General features: G+C 43.6%; 1 protein-coding gene across 5 annotated transcripts in view; it reads left to right on the top strand.

Annotated features, from left to right (window-relative positions):
- The first annotated feature begins 47 nt into the window (after positions 1–47).
- tmem131l (transmembrane 131 like) overlaps positions 48–21,681 on the top strand; it is a 32,736-nt gene continuing 11,102 nt past the window's right edge. For 3 of the 5 annotated variants that reach the window (XM_056409155.1, XM_056409152.1, XM_056409153.1), the window contains exons 1-9: positions 49–207; positions 922–995; positions 4,226–4,269; positions 13,690–13,761; positions 16,502–16,625; positions 16,743–16,859; positions 18,281–18,385; positions 19,802–19,879; positions 21,080–21,233. In XM_056409155.1, coding sequence (XP_056265130.1) covers positions 84–207; positions 922–995; positions 4,226–4,269; positions 13,690–13,761; positions 16,502–16,625; positions 16,743–16,859; positions 18,281–18,385; positions 19,802–19,879; positions 21,080–21,233 — 892 coding nt within the window. In that variant the 5' untranslated portion in view covers positions 49–83. Of the gene's footprint in view, positions 208–921; positions 996–4,225; positions 4,270–13,689; positions 13,762–16,501; positions 16,626–16,742; positions 16,860–18,280; positions 18,386–19,801; positions 19,880–21,079; positions 21,234–21,681 lie in introns of all 5 variants that reach the window. The other 2 variants (XM_056409151.1, XM_056409150.1) reach the window with 1 other exon arrangement.

Here is a 21,681-nt window from a genome sequence, read left to right as displayed (position 1 = left end):
CGGCTGCTGCTGCTGCTGCTGGGTGAGAGAAAGAAAGACCAACACAGCGAAACACAAGGCAGGCTGCTAGCTGAGAGGGCAGCATGGCGGGGCTTCAGGACTTCCAACCAGGCAGCCACTGTCACAGGAAAACGTGGATCAATATACTACTCGGAATACTACAAATACTTTTACCCTGCGTCCAGCACGGAGGGGCTCAGCTGCAAGGTTTGCGCTTACCTTCATTTTGACCGCTTCGGGGGTGGAACGTCAAAGCGACCGTTGCAACAACAACAAAAAGAACAGAATGTAACGTGAAATAAAAATGTTAATTCAGCCACACTGACTTGACAGCGACGAGAAAATGTGTAGAAAATAATTTGTTATTTTAAAACGGCCGAAAATTGATTTTATGTAATAATGTTCAGGTAGCAAGAAAAGCATATTTAGATTTTTTTTATGTGGCAAAGCTAATATTTTGTCAGTTGCTAGTTCATGCTAGCTCCCCAGTTCCCCTTTGCTGTTGGGTTAAAACACAGTGATAACTCGTTCGGGCAGGGACGTATTTCCGGGACTTTACCGGGGCTTTAACGGTTCCCGCCGCCTCTGCGATGGAGCGACATGTTGTTCGCTCGGTTCGCCGGACTGCAGCAGCGGAGATGTTGTCCAAGTGCGTTAGCCGCGGAGCTAAGCGTCCTGCTAATGAACGCTAGCTCCAGCCTTTTGTGAGCCCGGAGTCATTTCCTCACTATTTGTGTGATTATCGTCCGCTTCGGTGTATTCATTTATCCCACCCCGTAGAGAAAAAACAACAAAAGACTTGTAGTTGGATACAAAAATGGTGCATTTTGCAAGCGGTTGTTTATTCCCCCCCCTCCCATGTTGCACAGTTTCCCACCCAACATCACATTGAAACATTCTGTATTTCTCGCTCCCACAAAGCCATGAGTCAGATGTCCAGCAGCGTGGTCGAGGTCTGGCAAGCAGAGGACGCAGACCCCTTAGTCCATCTTCAGGTAAAGCATCATTTTATATTCTGCTGTGCGTTTCGTGTGCGTGTGGAGAAAGGAGGATTTATGTGCAAAACGCAGGTCGGCTCAACAAATAACTGCAGCCAGATGCACGAGCACGTGTGGCTGTCGTGCGTCCCCATTGTGTTTTGGCTCCACTTTTGCAGCCGCTGGAGCTGTGCATGTTGCCTTCATTTACGTGGGGAAATATCAGGACACATACACGGCTGTGTGGTGCCACGAGTATGCACATGTTGGAGTTGTCGAACTAGTTTAATTACACTCTGTGAAGTAAAATCCAGAGCGGGAGGCCACCTGCCATGTGGCTCCTCCTTACTTTCTTTTGTACGTAGTGTCCATTGTGGTGTTCAGTCGGTACACACTGAGCGCGTGTTGCACTTCTTTCCTGCGTGCTACTTTAACAGTATTCTTCTTTAGCTTTCATGACATGCTTTTTGTTGTGTTTAAAATATATATATATATATATGAGCTACAATTTTTCTTCAACATTTGCAGCTGTTGAAGGTTACATAATTATGGAGCAAGACAAACACAAACAGCTCAGTGCTTACTGGGAACCTGTCATGAGGTCACCAGCACCAGCTGACTGTCATGCTACCTGAGGGGGTGTGGCATTGTATGCAGTAGTTTGTAAACAAATGTGAACAACGTTGATAACTAGGCTACTTTAAAAAAAAAGTCAAACCAATAATTGTGCTGGTTATTCCAAAGTACCTTTTAGTTTTTGTAGTTGTGATTAATGGTAGTCTTTTTAAAAGATCAAATGTATTAAATAAATATATAATTCTCTTTTGTGATTTTCATTGCTATGTTTGGCACAGATTTTAGAGACTTATTTTGCAATCTGCCCACTGCAGTAATTAGACAAGCTCAGACCAGAGAGGGCACTTCCTAGATTTAACATTGAGGATACTTCTTATTTGTTGGATTGATCATAGTGTTATAGTTTAGATAAAGGGGACAGGTGACTATGACTGTCTGGGCATGTTCCACTCCCTCCGAACTCATTTCTGCCCTGCAGACCAACAGAGAGATGGCTGAAATGTCGACATTGTTTGGTGTCATGTTTGGATAGGCAGTGGTGAATGGAGTAATCATCTGTTACATGGGCTGTGTGAAATAGAGCATGACATGGATGTCTTTTATCTGCATTCCAGTGCTGCTGCTGGTCAGCTGGATAAGTAGGGTACTGTATGTTGCTGCAGGCAGTTACAGTGTCAGTGTCACACTATGCCACGAGGGATAGTAGCAAAACCAACAAATCTAACCAGATATCACATTTTGGTGGCAAATATCCGAATTGAGTAGATATCATGGGCATAACCAGAGCTTGCAATTGTCTCCATTTTCATCTCGTCTTTTTCTTTTAGGATTTTGTCAACTTTGACTTGTGTTTTTATCGGCTGTGCGTCTCCATGGTTGATCTCCAGTCCCGTAGTGATGTTTAGATCACTGTAGTTCAGGTTTTCACCTCTTTCTTCTGCATATTTGAGCTTCCTGTTGTATACTGACCCCTGTAATTGGGTTTCCAATCCCTGCTTTGACTTTAAAGTCCCTGCAGCTAGAATCCAATTCGTTTACAAATGGTGCTGGTTTTGAATATTCCTTGTGCTTTGATGGCTCACCTGGGGCAACAGTTAATTTTTGTGCTTAATCAGCCGGAAAAATCTGTTTTGTCTCCTTCACTCTGGCCATCGACATGCCAAGCTTTGAAACCGCGGGTGGCATTGTTGCATATGATGCAGAATAACACAAACATAGACCAGTTGGAACTTTTCGAGCCGCAATCCGTAACTTTTGCCATGTTTAGACAACAGATGCGTGTCTGTGGATAGAATATCTTTTTTTTTTGTGCAGTATATATATATGATTAAGTAAATTATCCTTGCATTTACTTTAGATACTGTTAATACATCACAACTATAAATAAGGAATGTAAATTTGTCTAATCCAGAAAAATTGATTCATAAATCCTATTAAAAATCATTGATTTGTGTCATTTTCTGCAATGGCTTAATTCCAACCAATCCCATTTCAGGGTTATCTTCTGCCTTTTTGGAGAAACAATCTCATCCTTTCTGGTTGACAAATCTGTATCATCGTGGAGCCGTGATGAAGCCAACGGGCCCCAGATGGTTCCTATGGAAACTGTATGTTCTGCATTTGAAGAGACCGCAGCGTATCTCTGTCGACCGTGCGCGGTGCACGCGACCGACTGCGGTTAGCAGTGTTTGTCCTGTTGTATTGTCACAGGTTGGGGGGCTTCATGCAGTCCTGTGTATTTTGAAGCGGTGCAGACCGAAACTGGAGAGAAGATTTCACGCATCGCACTAATCAGAGTTCAATCGAAGACACGTCATCGTGGAGGCACAATGTCAGTCATTCAGTTGTCATTAATAACAACGATGCTGTGGTAGTTCTTATTTAGTGTGGATGGTGTGCATATATATATATATAAAAATAAAAGTGGCAAGTGTATTTTAATAAGACGGAAAGATGTGCACGGGTGTTTAAAGTCGTCCTGGGGATGTGAGAGAATTGTATTTATATTGCCGTATCACATTGTACAAACTACAACACGTTGTTTGTGTAGTCACTGAGCTAGATAGATAGATATATACTTTATTAATCCCCAAGGGGAAATTTGTCGTCACAGTAGCAGCACCAATAAACTAAACGCACAAGAATAAAAAAATATATATTAAAAAAAACAGGGATGAAAGATATAGGAGTATACTAAGTAAAATATAAAATATATATGTATATATATATAACATATATGCATACACAATACTAATGACAAATTAAATTAAATATAAAAATATTAAATACTAAAAATCTCAAGTCAGTAATCCTCAATGCACAGGGGGAGATCATGTACAAGAAACTGGATGTTTTATTCTGAGATCTACAACACAATCCTCAAACACTGGCAGAAATGGCTGCTTGCCGTCTGCCGCTGGAGTCCGGATGGAACGCAGATGCACAGCAGCGCGTCTCAGAACAGTTGAAGGTGTATCGACACGCATCCGTCCTATTTGCTTCTGATAATCATCACAGCAGTCAAAAGGCAGTTTGCAAAGCCAGTCGACGTGCAACCCAGAGAGCCTCCTGATAGTCATCTTTCTAGGCCACCATGTGAATGTGGAATGAATAGGTTGCGGTTTGCTGTTGGGACCGCGTTGACTAAAGTGTGTTTTTTATTTCCGTTTCAGGTGGAGAAGGAACGAAGAAAGGATGTTCTTCCACTAGAGGAAGGGTAAGCGTTCATTCTGGTTTCTAGATCTTCTGCGGTGAAAGCGTTCGACAGCTTCTCCTCCGCGGGATGCTTTACACATTTGTAAAGCATTACGCATTCATTACACATTCATTACACATTCACAAGACGAACCTCACTTTGCTAGTTCAAATATTGGTCAGAGAAAGTCACACACACATGCAGTTTCAAAAGAATATTTAGAGTCGCATGACGTAAATTAAAGGCTTCCACCTGTTCATGGCACATGGGATCGGAAGATGTAGAGACTTTCCACCGAGCCACATAATTGCCACCGAAACCCCAAACCAGCATGCGGATTGCATCATGCTGAAGTGTTTTTCCGCGTTTAGCGTAGACTCGATTTATTCCGTATGACACAGAATGGAAGTCGGGCTGCGGCGTGGATTTGTGTCTCTCGAACAGACGAGAAGTTTGAATTGAATGCGAACATATTCAGCACACTACGACTTATAGTACAGCGGCGTGAAGTGGTTTATTTTTATATGCACAGTTAAACTGTCGCGGCGGGGTGACATGTCTTTGTATTCACACAGACGGCGAGGTGCGGTTTCAGTTTGATGGGACCGGAGCGTTCTAAAAAGGCCTTTAAAAGTCCTCCCCTGTATGCAGGCGATGTTGTGCTGGCGAGTGAGGGGGTGTGTGACGGAGAGAGTTTTGGGGGCGTGTGTTCGAGAGGCACAGAACCAAATTCCTGACTAATTTTAGAACTCCTTGAAAGAATACGGAGCGCAGGCTCGGCTCTCCCAGCTGTTTTTGTTCCAGCGGAATAATGGTTCGGAAAATAGACGTTTGCAGCGAAACAGCAAAAAGTCACGGTGATGTTTAGTAAAAGCTTGTTCAGAAACCGACTGACTCCTTTTAGGCTTGTTTATCCATCCATTGTTAAATGTTTTTTTAAATTATTGCATATTATTCTAGCATTTGTGTCTGACTTCTGCTCCTTGTTTATCTTTCTAGAGAAGCAATGTCAGCCAATAAGAACCCGGGCCCTCGTGCACCCAAACTGGCTTCATATCTTCCCAAAAGGGTTCCCCATCTGGAAGTTCATACCTTTTTTTTTTTTTAAAGAAGCAACATGCAAAACCCGGGGCATTAAAATAGCAGCAAACGACCATATTGGATCCGTGTCTCGCTGAGCAGAGAATGGACCCCCTCTCCCTCCCCCTCTGTGCGTGGGTTGTAATCCGAGCTTCTGCGCTCTTTGCCGCTCTGCACCGCTCGCATACCGCGGTTACAGGTGATCCCGCCGCTCCGACCCATTGTCGCAAAAGCGGTGCGCCCGCGTTCCCCGACTGGTACACCCTGTCGGCGCTCTCTGCACTCTTACCGTAAACTGCAAGCCGCGTCGCTCAGAAATGCTCCCGATCTCGTTGTGCACCTTTTTTTTTTTTTTTACGCATACCACTTTGAATGGCTCGTCAGCTCCATTGTTGCTATGGCTGTGCTTGATTTTAATGGTATCTTACTACTGTGTTATGCAATCCACATTGTGATCATCGTGATGTTATATAATCCAACATGACGGTATCACAGCGTTGCAATAGCAGGAAGTGGCGTTGATGCCTAAATGACTAGACGAGCGCCCGTGCAGCCTAGCAAATAACGTCATCTCCTCCTGCAGCCGCATGCAAGAACTCCAAGTCTGAATAAGTCTGAACAAGTCTGAATAAAATGATGCATCGTCAACATTTTGGGCTTGGGTGCAGCTTTAATAATGTGGTTTACTACAGGGTTCGTACGGTCATGGAAAACCTGGAAAAGTCATGGCATTTTAAAATGGTCATTTCCAGGTCTGGAGAAGTCATGGAAAATACTTAAATCATAAAAGTTTTGGAAAAGTCATGGAAATTTGTTATAATCACATGTTCATTCACGCCGAGTTTGAAATAATTAATATCTTTTTTAAAGAAAGACGCTCAAAATATAAGTCGGCGATAGCTCTCAATACACAACATTTTCTACAGTTTTCATGTTTATTCCGAGATTTCAGTTTGGTCATGGAAATTTGGTTTAAAGTCCTGGAAATCCACTGGTCAAAATGTGTAAGAACCCTGTTACTAGCCAGGTAGGATCGAATGAATGTGATATGAAGTTGTGTTTATTATGGGAGATTTAGAATTCAGTTTTTCTAGAGCTAGTGTTTAAAAAAAATACTTGTATCTCTTGTTATTTCCCCAACTTTATGAAAGGGCAACGCTAATTGCCAGAGTTCTCCTCTGAAGTGGCAGCGCTCTGTGTTGATGTGAAGTTCATCGGGGTCGCATGCAGCCAACTGTTGCTGAACAGTGTGGGAATCCGGCTATTTTTAAGTCTCGGGAGGTGGGAAGCAAAGGAGGCCTCGTAGTGCTGGTTGACCTCGAGAGCTGCAGAGCTGTGGGCCGTGAGGCGCCTCCTGCCAAGGTTATCGGGCCCTCGACAGGCCTGCCATCACTCTCGCCCAGCCTAAAAGGCAAAGCCGACACAGAGGTTAATGATATCCCTGTCTGGGTCCAGTCTTCTGTCCAAACGGCTTCGCGTCACGTTTCTTTCGAGCTCTTTTTCTTTTTTTAATCCTTGAATCTCCGCCATAATATTTTCCTTGTTCCGTCATCCTGTTGATTTAAAGAATATCTTCCCGACACACACGCCTCCTTTTACTGCAGTTTGGGCGTAATACCGCGTGGCCCATGTGGTTTTAATTTGACAGTTCCTCTTATTGTTTCCTCGTCTCCTCTCCTCCGCTTGTGGAAGCGGTTGACCTTAACCCTCCCCCGGTCCAACCTCTCCCCCGGAGCACGGCTGAGGTCACTGCTAACATTGACTTTATTTGAGTTAGATCCAGGGGATCAAATAGCGCCAAACATAACTTGTTATGTTTGTGCTGTGGGCAGAACCCCGTCGGACGCTCAGTGGCGTGCTCAGTGGCGTGCTCGTTCCGAGGCGAACATTTTCAGAAAGCCCAGCTGCTGTTGAATTCAGATAAAACTGAGTTGGAAATACACCACCCCCCCCCAAGTTAAAGGCCCTCTTCTCTTTAACCCTTGTGTTGCCTTAGGGTCATTTTGACCCGATTCAATGTTTCACCCTCCTGTTACCTTTATATTTACTAATATATTTTACCCTTTGGGTTCAATTTGACGCCAGCAATTAAAACCTCCAGAAAATTATTAGAATTAATATTGTTTTCCAAGTTTAAGTGTGAGGCACTTTATGTTTGTTTGTTGACTACCGAAAGAACACCGACATTAAACATTGAATAGGGTCAAATTAATCCTAAAGCGGGGGGAGGGTGTAATATTGATTCGGGTCAAAATGACCCTAAGGCAACACAAGGGTTAAAGAAGCACATCGGAACCTGACTCTGGATATTGAAACGTAGTTTTACACCTGTGTGTGTGTGTGTGCGTTGGATGCTGTCTTTTTCTTTCAGATCGTGATTGTAATATGCTTTCACTGAGATAAATAGCGATATAATGTTGAAACGGCCGACCTTCAGATTTCAAACGTCACCAGATCTGCAGATATCAACCGTCTGCAGAGGCACACGACCTCATTTACCCTTTACGCGAAATATTTCACCGTTTGACAAGTTATGAATGAACAAACGGCGAGAACTGCGGAGACCTTGAGAGATCGATTAACTTGTGACGCAACAGAAAAGACAGTGTCTCACGCTTGAAGTCGAACGCCACTGCCAGCCTATTTGTCCCTTCTGTTGTAGTATTTCTTATCATTGGCGCTAAATTCACTTTACTTGCATGGCGGCTGGATTTGGCGGACTCACGCAAATCCATCTCGTCAGCCTTTAAGTGATGGCTTTGTGATCGGGAAGCGGACCAGATTGTTAATTTCACAGCTGGTTATCCACGAGGCGGTAAGCAAAGCACTGCACGCTAACTAGCTGGTTGACCACAGTGAAGCATCGCATTGGCATCTAGAATTAAAAGGACAAAGACAGGATTGTTTATCTTTTTATTACCTTCGCATTGAAAATGCGGAAGGTTATGTTTTGATCGCTGTGTATTTATTTATTTGTCTGCGTGTTACTGGCATAACTCAAAAAGTATTAAACCGAATCGCATGACATTTGGTGGGATGATTGGTTATTATCCGGGGATCATTTGATTAGATTTTGGGATCGATCGGGTCAAAGGTCAAGGTCATGAAAAGGTCAAACTCTTCTTTTTACCATAGCGCGGTCAATTTTGATCCAATTGGCATGCAACTAATGCCAACATGTTCATAATTCAATGCCCAATCTTGTGATATGCGAAGATATGCGCTCTACCGAGTGCCCGTTCTAGTTTCATTCAGTTTTAATGGGAATAAGATCAAATTGGCATCAAATAATGGAAGCGCAAGTCCCTCAAAAACGAGCTTTCACTTCCGCAGTTTAAGTTTGTGTGTGATCTACCGGTCGCAGTCATCATCATCCTTACTCTAGATGTCACCTCAATTAACTGAGATACCCTGGAGACTTGATGTTCTGCAATAATTTGAATTGGATTTATCTGATGGTAATCAAATTCTTATTAACACAAAGGGAGGGACCGCGGGCAACATGGAAAATTAAGTTTATTTTACATGTCGGGGTGCCTCGGTTTACACTTATGCATTTCTGTGGCTGTTATTCTTCCGAGTTTAGTTTTACTGAGTTCAGTAGTTCATTGCCGACAGACATCTACCATCACGACGTCGGTATCTGAAAAGGAAAACTGCGTTCAGCGCTGCAGGTAGTTGTTTACTTTGTGCGTGTGTTTGTTTGTGTTTCAAGCTCCTATTAACCATTGTGGGAAATTATTCAAATTCAGTTTGGCGTGGAGTACATTGTTGTTTTGTATGTTCGCTGAGCAGATCCTCGCTCTTTATTGCATATCTTGATGCCGGTTGGGACACTGAACCATTGATTGGCCAGAGTGGAAAGATAACGGGTTGCTTGGGGTCTTTGTCGATGTTTTTTTTAAAATGTCTGCTGACTCGGCGTTGAACCCTTTTTTCTTTCTAGTCAATTTAACACATCGGCTGAGCTGCCGCTCAGAAAATGATTCAGTTGAGTGGCGCTTTGGAGCAGGTGGCTAGTTAACCATGTACCTATAGTTAGCTGTAAATACAACCAGCAAACCGTTTTTAACTTTCCTCTGCAGAAATAACTCTGGTCTGAAATCCACACCGCCACTAATTCACGTCTTGTCCACTGGTAGTTTACAGAACCTCACATCATTCATTGCGCTTGATGCGTCCAGTTGAGGATGTCGAACGTGTAATTGTGTCTCTCAGCTGTAGACTATAAACACCGTCCTGTTGAGCACTAACCACATTAACCAGAACACGAGACGCGTGTCTGCACACCGCCGTCACACCTTCCTGTTAACGTCGTTAACAGATGGAACTGAGATCAGTCTGATGACCCCGCGCACATCGACCGTTGGATCGTCTGCACTGGGCTAGCTTTAGCATTTCTGTGTATAATGAATGCAAACAGGGTTATCATATGACATCAGGACGGCAGAAAGTCTCTACATCTTCCGCCGGAAACTTTAAAAAAACATCTTTTCCGACTACGTCTGGATTAAAATGCAGATTAGCACTTCAGCGGCACTTAAATCGCTCTTATTACCTTCGCATTGAAAATGCGGAAGGTTATGTTTTGATCGCCGTGTATTTATTTATTTATTTGTATGCGTGTTACTCGCATAACTCAAAAAGTATTAAACCGAATCGCATGAAATTTGGTGGGATGATTGGTTATTATCCGGGGACCATTTGATTTGATTTTGGGATTGATCGGGTCAAAGGTCACGGTCAAGGTCATAAAAAGGTCAAACTCTTCTTTTTACCTTTTATCCAATTGGCATGCAACTAATGCCAACATGTTCATAATTCAATGCCCAATCTTGTGATATGCGAAGGTATGCGCTCTACCGAGTGACCGTTCTAGTTATGGTCCTGTTTTAGTTTGACTTTCTTGAAGAAATGTTACTTTCTGTATTCTTGTTGTTCTGAGTTTGTACTCTTGGTTGAATGCACTTCTTGTAAGTTGCTTTGGATAAAAGCGTCTGCTAAATGACATGTAATGTAATAATATGTAAGAATGTTTTATTTTACGGGATAAGATGGATAAACCGCAACAAATATTGTAACTAAGATTTGCAAATTAGGTTTCTACCCATTCAGGACATTGTAAAAGCTTCTGTATTTGACATTTAGAGCATTGATGTCACAGAAAACAACAATTTGCTCTGTAAAGATATAGCGGAGTAACGTCTCCTCTCGGCGTGTTGTAATCCGAGCTCCGTCGTTGTCTCGTGAACTCGGCGGCGCATACCTTTTTTAGCGTGAGCGTGCCCCGCTGGTTGGCTCGCCGCTCTGCACCGCCGTCGTACGGCAGCTGCAGCCGACGGCCCCGCCCCCCTCGGCTAAACGCCGTTCGCTCCGTCACCACTGCGCTTGATCCAATAACGGATTAACGTTTCACATTTAGAGTCTCGCAAATCCCACAGCTGCTTCCTCCTCGTTACTAGGAATCGCGTCTCGGCAGCGGGAGCGCGTGTTTGGGGAATTGTTTTTTTAATCGTGGTGGAGACGGCAAAATGCTCCATGAGAGTAATCGCATTTAGTTTTAAGAGGGGAACGTCACAGCTGATTTTGAAATGGAATAAATAAGCAAAACGAAAATGTCAGTTGGATATGTCAAAGTAGTACATCAGGAAGAACGCAGATTACATCGATGTATTAGTCGTGTTGTGTAACGCAAGTTGCTTTAGAGGTCCTGACGAAATTCTTTATTGCTGATGTTCACGTGTGTTTTGAAATCACGCAAGACGAGGCCTGCACGGCGTTCATAGCATGTTGCCAAATGCACAACAGGCGTTCTGTGTCGAGTCTGAGAGGAACGTTTTGCACTTTAGGTGTAATTTGTTTTCTAGTTGATAAGAAAACACGATTCAAAAGCAATGAAACTTTGATCCGGACCTCGAAGTCGATGCTGACAGACGTCCTAATAACTTAAAGGTTTGTGTGTCGCCTTCAACCCAACGAAGTCTTCGAGCACTCGGCTTGTGATGCAGTATTGTTCTTGGTATTTTCTCACATGATATATTTATAATAGTTAGCAAACGGGGTCTCAGTTTTGGGAATGTTACGGCTGTCATTCTTTTTTGTTGTAAATTGTCTTTATTCTCAAAAGCAGAGTACACAGTTATACATTGAACTTGTCATTTTTCATTTCCCCCCCCATCCCAACACAGAACAAATCGCACTGCTTGAATTGTTCAAGTATTACACAAAAGTGAAAATAGTGTAGGAGGCAATACAGTCAAACAGAAACCAGAAATGAGTTTGAGACATTGTAAATTATTGCTAATTATAAGTTCCTACAACAGCTTCAAGACAACTTAAATAGCTTCCCCTCCCCCCTTTTTGTAAATAAATTTTTTTTTTTTAAGAAAAAAGAAACATTAAAGATAACAGAAATGATTTATGAGTCTAATGAGAGAGTCTTCAATTTATTAAAGTATTTGATAATCGGACCCCATGTAGATTGAAATTTCTCCGGCTGTCGCCGCAACGAGAACTTGATTTTCTCCAATTTTAAGAAGAACACTAAATTCTTGTATGGTTGTCATTCTTGATTTAAAACGAAGTTCATTTTTAAAAGTTTTTTTTCATACCGAAAAATAGAACAGAGAAACCAGCCATTTAAATAGCGATGCCGTTGCTGGAGTGCACGCCGGTGGACCGACCGGTTGGTGCGCTTAGCAAATATTTGTATCATCATTTTTTAACCCAAACCGTAAACATTAAATTTTCTTTGTGATAGTTCAGTGTCGATTTTTTTTTAGCTGCTTGATGTTTTTATTGATTTCTTTCATTTTACAATAGATTGTCTTTTATCTGGGCTGTAGTGGGCCAGGAACAATTTAAAGATATAGGCTCTGAGGAATATAATTAAATAAAACTCAAAAGAATATTGGATCCTGTGAAGCATGAGGGGGAAACCTCCGGAAAAGTGATCTCCTGAAACATGGGGCCGTGAACTCTTGAGCTGAACTCCTTCAACTCTGTTGGTCAACAGCTGCCCGGGTCTTCCGTCAACTGGGTCCAGTCTTGCTTTCACTCACACACACACACACACACACACACACACATGTACACGTGCACACGCACGACCTCGAATCAGCTGCTGCGTGGCTTCTTCAAGTCACCCGTTCCCAGAGCTCATTAGCACAGGATGTCGCACACGCAGTCACCAATAAAACACCGTGGAGCTCCCAAAGTAGCTGCTGGAGACACATGGGAGAGGAGAGTTTCCTGTTTTAACCCTGACTTGTGGTTGGCTGCTTGTACATAGTGTTTCCTATATCTTAGGAAGATATAGATTGTATATGCACCTGCTATATTGGTCTCCAGTGGGAAGTCATTTCTATGACATTGATATTTGCCTGTCGTGGGAAAAGAACCCTCTTTTTTTAATCTTTAGGGTTTTCTGAAGTCATAGCGCACCGTGCCTGCGTCGTGGGATCTCCATGTACACATATTGTCTCCGGGTCGAGTTTGAAGAAGTCCAGCAATGTCGTGTCTCTCGGCCGCAGCTCCAAATCTTCCCGAATGCCGTCCCGACCTTTTTTTCTAAGTTTGAACAGATGCCATTGCGACAGTGAGGGTCGGCGGTCCCACGGGGTCCACGCAGCATGAACCGAGACGGCAGCTCGCGCAGCTCTGGTTCCCTCCAGACGTGTCCGCCCTGATGGTCTGATCGATGGTGTCAACGGTCCGACTCAGCAGGGTCTCAATCCCCTCATCTTGCCCTCATTACTCATGTGTACGGTGGAACATGTGGCCCGCTGACAGTATTTTGCTGTGGGTGATTATGTAACATTCAAGCTGATGTTAAAAAAAATCACTGATGACAAACTTTGTTGGGGCTGGCGCCTTGGACCCTTGTTTAGGCCGAATTGGAGGGGATTGAAGGAATAGGACACACAAAGCCCCAAATAAAGTACGCCTCTTTATAATGTCTAATATTGTATTTCTCTGAGGATCTGAGAGTCGTTGTGTCAAATGATGTTGTTGTATAACACAAATAAGCCATTTCTTTGTCGTCTTTCGGGTTCGTTTACATTCCGCTCCACGATCTCCGAACTTTCCTCCCCTTTTTGTGTGATGGTTATCTGATTTCTGCGTTTGCATGATCAAAGTCTCTTTGTTAGGCAGCGATGTTCGTGGTTTGCGAAGCGTCCTGCGGCCCTTCTAGGTTTGACTGACTTGTCACATGCTGCGTTGGCAAGGGGGCATCATGTTCTCGTCTTAAGGTGTACCTACGCTATTAAAAAACATAGATGATGTTATACTTGTATAATGAAACTCGTGACATTTAAATACTGTTCTTTGGTCTCATGTTTTTTTCTTTCCCTCCACCAGCTCCCCTCTATATACACGGGAGAATGGGAGGCCGTTGCATTTTCAGCCCCCAGCGTTGGAGTTCGGGTTGCAGTAAGTACTCTTCTCGCTTCCTAGTTTTAATATGACCTGCCTCAACAAGCAGAGTTGTTGTTCATTTCGTTCTGAAAATGATGAAACCCTTTATTAAAAAAGCATTCAGCCCAATAACAAAATGTACTTTATTTCCTGAGTGATGTGGAAAAAGCCACCGAGTTAAAAAAAGACCGGCGTCACAGCACGGGACCTGTTGCTGTGATGAATGGTACAGAAAGGGACAATTTCATAAAGCAAGGGGCCCTCCAACCTCAAAGCACCGACAGGATATCCAAGAATGGCAGTAAGCTGCCTTTCCCAGCATCCAGACGCATACTGCAGAGGGTTGACCCGAGTCCGAAGGGTTAACAACTTCACCGTTTGCCACCAAACTGAGAAGACAGAGAATGTCAGACCCAGAGCTGTGGTTGGACTGCAGGTCCCACTGCCAGTCACAAGGAGCTCCTAGTTTGCTTTGACTTATTCATTTGGAATGCAGGAGGCAGGCAATTCACCAACAGCCCTAATTTGACTGGATAAATGTTTTTGAGACCGTAATACAGCTTCAGGAAATTTGCAGTTGAGCTCAAAACAGGACCGTGTTTCCTTGTTGCTGTGCCTACGGGAACAGCCTTTAATTATACTATTCAATTACACCAGATGTATCGAGTGGTACATTTATAATACGTGTAATTCTGAAGATCTGCCTTAAGTGTGTTGGATTTATGAGGGAAAAAAAGATATTAAAAAAAAAAAATGGAAATAAAATAACTAGATATAAAAAATCTACAGTGATACAGCAGATGCATGTAACTAAGTAAAACTAAATAAACCTGTATGAAAGGCAACGTTAAGCAGTTCCGCCTGTCTGGCTTGCTGGTGTTTTTTTCTGTCTTTTTTTACAGACACTATCTGCAGCAGACTGCATTATGATAAGACATCCTGTTTGCCAATGCCCAAAAATGTGTTTGTGCTTATGAGGCAGAAGCAATGCCGCGTTACATTCATCAACACTGCTCACTTGACCATATTTATGGTAAAAATGAGAAAATATAGGCTGGACCACGCTGATCTAAGAGCTACCACCATCTCTCTGCCCCGGTGAGCCTGTATTTCTGTGGTTTAAAGTGAAAGTAAGGTCAAACTCTCACAAACGGGAAGTGAAAGTTGCATCAGTTGCGGCACCTCAAAAGGAAACGTCGAAAACGTGTAATTACTTGCATTTAAGGTTCTCAAATTAAAGCTATTATCTAAGATTATTAAACTACAGTGTACAATTAAATTTTGGTTAACTTCATACATATCTCCTAATAGAACTAACTCAATAGATCTATATAATTTTTGAGGTTATGACTTTTAGAAAACACCCTTCCAACATACACAGCAGTTTTGAAATGTGTATTTTCGTTTAATTGGAAAAATATAATTCCAAAGTGGGTGGGAGGCCTTTAGCGTGGGAGAGAGAGAGCGTTACTGTTTAATTAGTCTTTGATGTTGGTTTTATTTTGACGTACTCTTAGCTGGTCATATACCAGCCTCAATGTAATACTGATGCCTCTAAAGAGCCGACTTACCTGCAGTCTGAGCTCCAGCGGGAGGTGGAGAGCATCACCTCGCTGGTCCAGCGGTCCCCACTGAGTCAACAACAACAACAACAACAACTTGCAGGTTGAATTAGTGGGCCCGCTGGAGGGAAGGGAGGCACGGGGAAACCAGCACCAGGACTGAGCGCGGCAGACTGTCGGACCCCGCTGGAGTCACATAAGAGATGTTCCACAGGGCCTCCGGGGGTTCGGGAACATTACCGTCTTTTTTCGGGGGTGAACTGCACAGAAAGGCTGCTTCTTTGCCGCGTGTCTCTCTTGAAATGCTCGGCCCAGACGGAGCGGGTATCCACCGTCGGTTGCTTCAGTGTTAAGTGAACGCCGTCGGTACTCAAAAGCGGCGCCGACTTGACATTTGCAGCCTGGACCCGAGGGTTAGTTTGGGTGTCACCAGTTTAAAATACGTTGAGAGGCGGCGTGTCGCTGTAGAAGACGATAGCAGCAATGACCGAACCCAGAGAGCTAATCTGTGAGGCTTTTTCATCGCCTCCCTCGTGTCCTTATTTGTAGATGTGGTTTCACTTCGCACACTGGAGCCGTTCTCAGACACACTTTTTGTGTGTGTGTTAGATTTGTGTTCCATCTATTGACAAAGAGGCAAATGGCTGAATTTCCTCTTTAGGCTTTCAAATATTGACAGAATGGAAAACACTAGTTATTGAGTGACTCGCGTGATGTAATGCAGTGACCGAATTACTCAACTTTTAAACACTGACACACGGTGGATTTATTATGGTGTTTCATTTAAATGAAAATATGCAATGTTTTTACCTAGTTTTGCCTTTCGACATATTAAATGTGACTTAAATATATATATTTTTACATTAATTTCTGTGTTACACTTTGTGGGATTCATGATCTCAAAATTCTTGATTGTTGTTTTATACATCACCGTGTGTAGCAATGTAATTTAAATGTTTTTTATGACATGGTGCATTTGTAAAAATGAACAATAACCACCTCCACCGGTGTCTTGATGCGCAGGAAATGATCGCATCAATCAAAGCTGCTTTCGACGCCCCGTGAAGAAGCGAACCCATAGATAATTGTGCATTCACAATACGCTGCCCTTCCGAGCGTGCCGTGGCGCTCCGAGGGTAAAGGTTGCCTCGAGAGTCCGTTATTCATGGCGCTGTGCTGTCCCGTCTTCACAGGCCGCTGGGGCTGCCGAGAGCTGAAACCATAAATATACACAACCCCAGCCAGGAGGTTCCTGTGACACTGCTGTCGATGTTTACATCCAGCAGGCAGCTTTACATACCTTTCTATCACAGAAGAGTAAGTTTCAATGTGTATGCGTTTGTATGCTACACTGTATATTAACAAGTATTAATGTCAATTGTTCTTTTTCTAGAAGTGTCTGATATCAATGTGCATGTGTCCTCTCTGCTCTAGGTGATCCCACCCAGAGGGAAGGCTTCTTTTAAACTAATTTTCCTCCCGTCTGAGGAGGGCAATGTAGAAAACACATTATTTATAAACACGTCGGACCATGGGCTGCTGTCATACCAGGTCAGTTCCATTAATACACCTCCTGCTGTTTAGTCTCAGGTCTGTTGGGGTAATGCGGTGAAATACCGCCTCGCGATCCGTCTTCTCCTCAGTGTTCGTCTCCATACAGTAGGGTGGAAGTTTACAACAACTTGAGTCCCATCAAACTGGCATCCTTGTTTCTTTTCATTTTCCATCCTGCATGCACTCACGCGTAAACAAAGGAAGTTGAAAACTCCGTTTATGGTCATTGAAAATTCTGTAAGTTTTTTAAACTGACCTTACTCTCGCATCGCATGGACCTGAATATTGTCACAGGAAGATAACGTCGTAGACATTATGCAGAAAGCGTCTTTACGACATCTATGACATTGTAAATGTTGCTTTTACTTCACAAGAGCCGAGCCGTGTAAACTAATAGGAATACAGTCTGCTTCGAGCTGCTGTATCGTCTTACTTGCACTTTAGCCCCCCGAGTCTTCCTCGTTGTTGCACCACGGCTGCTGGTGCCACCACGTAGTTTATCTATTCACCTGTTGGCCAACAGCACTGGAACCAAAGTAAATAAGAACCAGATATAGATGCATTTATATATGTGCGTTTTATTTTTGTAGTTGTGAGTTTTGCCCATCTCACATTCAACCTTCCGCGACAGTGTGTCTCACATCCAGCTTATAAATGGCGAGCAAACACGCCCAGACATGCAGACACGAGGACTCCATGCACGGCCTCCAAACGGTGCCACTCCCTTCACGTACCTCAGAGACATGGAAATGTTTTAGTCATTTGTCTGTTTTATTCATGTTGACAATTAGACCAACAACATGAAAATCCTGTGTGCATTTCTCCTCAACACGCATATTCAATTCAGTTTATTATCACAAATTACTAATTTGCCTCAGAGGGCTTTACAATCCGTACACATACGACATCCCTCTCATGGGATCAGGAAAAATATAATTGCAGAGTCATTATCTTTCCTTCCATTCTATTTTCTGTACGATTTTTAAAATAAAGGCTCTATAAACTATGGTGAGACGCATGTTAATGACGAGAGAAAGATCAGCTAAATAAATAAGAGAGTTTTAGGGCCTACTGTCTGCCCTTTATGCCTTATTCAGCTTAAATGCAGGCCTGTTTATATCTTGAATAAAGCTAATTTGTTTTTTCGTCACCCTACTATGACATGCTAGTGTTGCAGCGTGAAAACTATATTTCTCCGACTCATGTCGCATTTGTAATGAGCTAACTTCACCCTCTTATTTGGCAACCAGTCATATGTATTTGTTGTCCTTTCTGGTGCTACATTATTAGAAATGTACCTTCTTTTTCTTTCTTTCTAATCCCAACGCCGTAAAGAACCCACGTAACCACACTGCTACTTTGTGATGATGTGCACGGTGCTGAGAATCCTTTTCCTAAACATGCCGCTTCTTTCCCAGGTATTTGGTGTGGGCGTGCACCAGGGGTCATTAAAGTCTGTCCAGAGGAAGGACAGTGTGCTGGTATTCCCTCGCATCCAGAGCATTAAGCTGACCCAAACTCAGGTATTTATCTCCAGGTCTTTTGTTTGTGCAGCGACTAACCGCTCATCATTGGAAACAGCTGATTTCCCTTTTCCTGCCGCCCTGATAAACAGACGCCTGCATACGAACACACAGGGGCTTTGTGATGCGCACTAACGAGCTCTCGCTGTCGTCAATCCACCGAATGCGTGTGCAGTCAGCATTCAGGAAGTCACGCACACGTTCACTTTCTTCTTTCACACCTGTAAAAGTGTGTTTGCTCGCGTCTAACCGCGACCTATCCATTTTTAAATGATTCGTGCTTTTGTACAATAGTTAATTTGCACGAGTGTTTTTAAAAGCCATGGGGGAAAAACACAGAACGCCAATGTGACAAATTAGTGCACGGTTTTCGAAGCACTGAAAGTGTGCGAGAAGCCGTATGAAAGGAGTCCTCGCCTCCGCAACAGGAAGTGGGGTTGGCAGTTGCAAAATGTCAGCTTGCAGGGAGACTGTAGCTGTCATAATCACTCAGTCTATTTTCATCTCATCAAGCTCCCCGAGTTTCAACATATTGTGAACAAAAGATCCTTTACGTGTAATTATAATCATCAATTTGGAACACTTTCTTCAAAGGATTCACAGGCTTTGTCTGTTAGGAGGAAAGTGTATATAATAGTGATCAAACTTTGTCTATTAGAAACCGAACAAAGAGGAAGTCCCTACATTGGTATTCAGTTTAAGAGGAAATGAAAAGCTCAACCCAAATGAGCATAATTACTACGGCTGTTTAGCTATAGCTAAATACTGATCAGCCGTTATGACTACGGACTATATCTAGAATAACTTGGCCGTACACTGTTTGAGTTATTGGTTAAAAAGCATCCGAATCCCAACGCACTCCACCACTGCATATTTTTTTGGGGTCGAGCAAACAGAATGACTGTATTTTCTCTGGAAAGAAGAACATTGGTTTAGGTTTGAATCACCATACTGTAACTCGTGTCCTATTTGTATATAAAAAAAACGTAAAATTCAGCACTTCATTGGATTTTTTGATTTTTATGAATAGCTGTTGCTGAAATATTTTTTTTGTTGAGACTTTGATGTTATACCTTGACAACCTGCCAGTTTATATGCAGATGTACTTAATTTGTCCAAGGAATATTTAAATTTGACTATAACAATATTCAGTGGTCGGTGTTTGCAGACACCGTGAGTCAGGACAGACTTTACCGTTTCTTATATTTTGTTCTTTAAGTGACCAAACCAACCGAAGCGGCGTGGTTTCATTACATTTCTAGATTGTATAGTGCATGGCTCGCATCACTAGAGTTCAGTCGTGTGTGGCCTTTTAATAGCGGCCTCGTCTAAAATAGAAAAAGATAATCATCCAACTTGATGTTTCTGTGTATTCTTATAAACCCCCGACGGTCTGCCTCGCCGTTTCTCCTGCAGGAAGATGCCTCCAACATCACCACACTGGGTCTACTCCTGGAGTGCAGCTTACCCAAGAGTGTGTCCAACGATCCTCAGGTAATTATTCAAATTTGCTCTTAAGACATATTCAAATGTGTGCACTGAATGTCTCGAGCTTCCACATCGCACCCTGGACGTGACGTCGCGGCGGCAGAGCGGAACTATTTCACCTCGATACTTCACCGTCTTGTCACAACAAGAATCGCATTAATTTCTCTGAATTAAACTCGTTCATAAAAAACATTCTTCATCGTGCGAAGGGCATCGGGTCGACTTTGTGGGGAAACGCAGATGTGCAGAGGAGAGCGTTTAATCAAATCGTTTCTAGCTTGCTCCTACTTCCTCCGCTCTGAGCGGTGAGTCCTTCTCGCCTCTCTCGTCACGCCCTCTCCTCCGAGCAGAAGGCCAGCTCGTCTAAAACTTCGACAGACAGCCGGGCTCGTCATCGGAGCGCCTTCTGTTCCCCTCCAGGACCCCGGAGAAGAGGGTGACAGCCCTCGCCAGACTTTTAATTGCTCTCCTCGGAGACGCTATAATTAACGCAGAGCTCCCAGTGTTCGCGAGTCGCAATCGTATGATGCAACAGGCGGCTGCAGACAACCTCGCGATATCGTCATAATTATACGAGCTGAAATCAGTCGGCCGTTGTGTTGCGCGAGCGAGCGTCTCAGCGGTGACCTTTGGCTCGCCGTCCGAGACGATCGCTGGTATAACTGAGAACTGGCCTTTGGTCAGAGTTGATACTGCTCGCTTATTAAATACAGGAAGTTAGCAGTAGGTTTCAAGGGAATCGGCATCCAAGCCGTCTGGCTGCAGGTCGTCAAGGGCGGATCCGTCCACTGAGATGAGATGAGGTTGTCAGGGATGTTTCCACTGTCCCAGTACTGACCTCGGAGCTTAGCAAGGGGATAGTCACAGGGTGGGGGGGGGTAGTAGTAAGTTACTTTCTCCTTGTTTCTGTCCGTCAATGCACAGCAAGTCTCTATCTGGTTTCTCTGACGTCCGTCTCGGCACAAAAAAATTATCCATTTTTCTATCACTAATTGTTTTTCTTTCCGCCGTCTCCTAGACCACTATTTTTGTAATAATTTCTTCTCCGTCTCTTAAACATTCACTTTCTTGTTGTTTATTTCTCTCCTTTATTTTTTGTCAGTTCCCATTTACTGAATATCTCAATTCTCAAACGTCTCCTCGTTGTTATCACGCTTGTCCTTCTGTTTGGTGCGTGACTGGTATGCGTTTCCTGCCCCGTCCCAGGGGTCCTGCCTCCAGAGCGAGGAGCGCCTCAGCCTGCAGATTAATCTGTCTGCGCATGGCGACCGGCCCACTGACCTGGACAAGCTCAAGCCTTACGTCATCGAGCACATTTTGGTGCTGCTGATGGCCCCCGCTGCTGGACCGGCTGCAGGAGGTGGGTTTGCCTCGCCAGTCCGACCCGAAGTCTGGATGCAGATTAGCAGTGGGAACGTGCCGGTGTTTAAAAAGGGACGGCTGGGTTTGTCGTCCCAGATGTTGTTTGTATTTGGATGCTTGACTTAATGAGGCTCTGTTTGTTGTTTTCCACTTTCTCCTGAATCGTGTTTACTTTGACTCTGCGGGGAAGAGATGAGATAATGTTGATGATTCTGCTGCCGTCAGATGAAAGAAATGTCGAAGAAGACATGAGTTCACGGTCCAGATTAACACGCGGACGAAAGATCAAGTGGAAGCGGCTGCATTGGTGTTCGAGCACCGTAGATCATTCTGTCGTGATGTTCGGTCACACGGGCTTTGTCTTTGTTATTGAACCACATCAGCAAACCAAATGGGTGTTTCTCAGAACGTGTCACAGTTGTACAGACTAATTCTGCAGCAGCAGA

Source organism: Pseudoliparis swirei, chromosome 24 (assembly GCF_029220125.1).
Source record: "Pseudoliparis swirei isolate HS2019 ecotype Mariana Trench chromosome 24, NWPU_hadal_v1, whole genome shotgun sequence".
Lineage (NCBI taxonomy): Eukaryota > Metazoa > Chordata > Actinopteri > Perciformes > Liparidae > Pseudoliparis > Pseudoliparis swirei.
The sequence above is the reverse complement of the archived record's forward strand: the minus strand, read 5'-3'. Positions and strand labels throughout refer to the sequence as shown.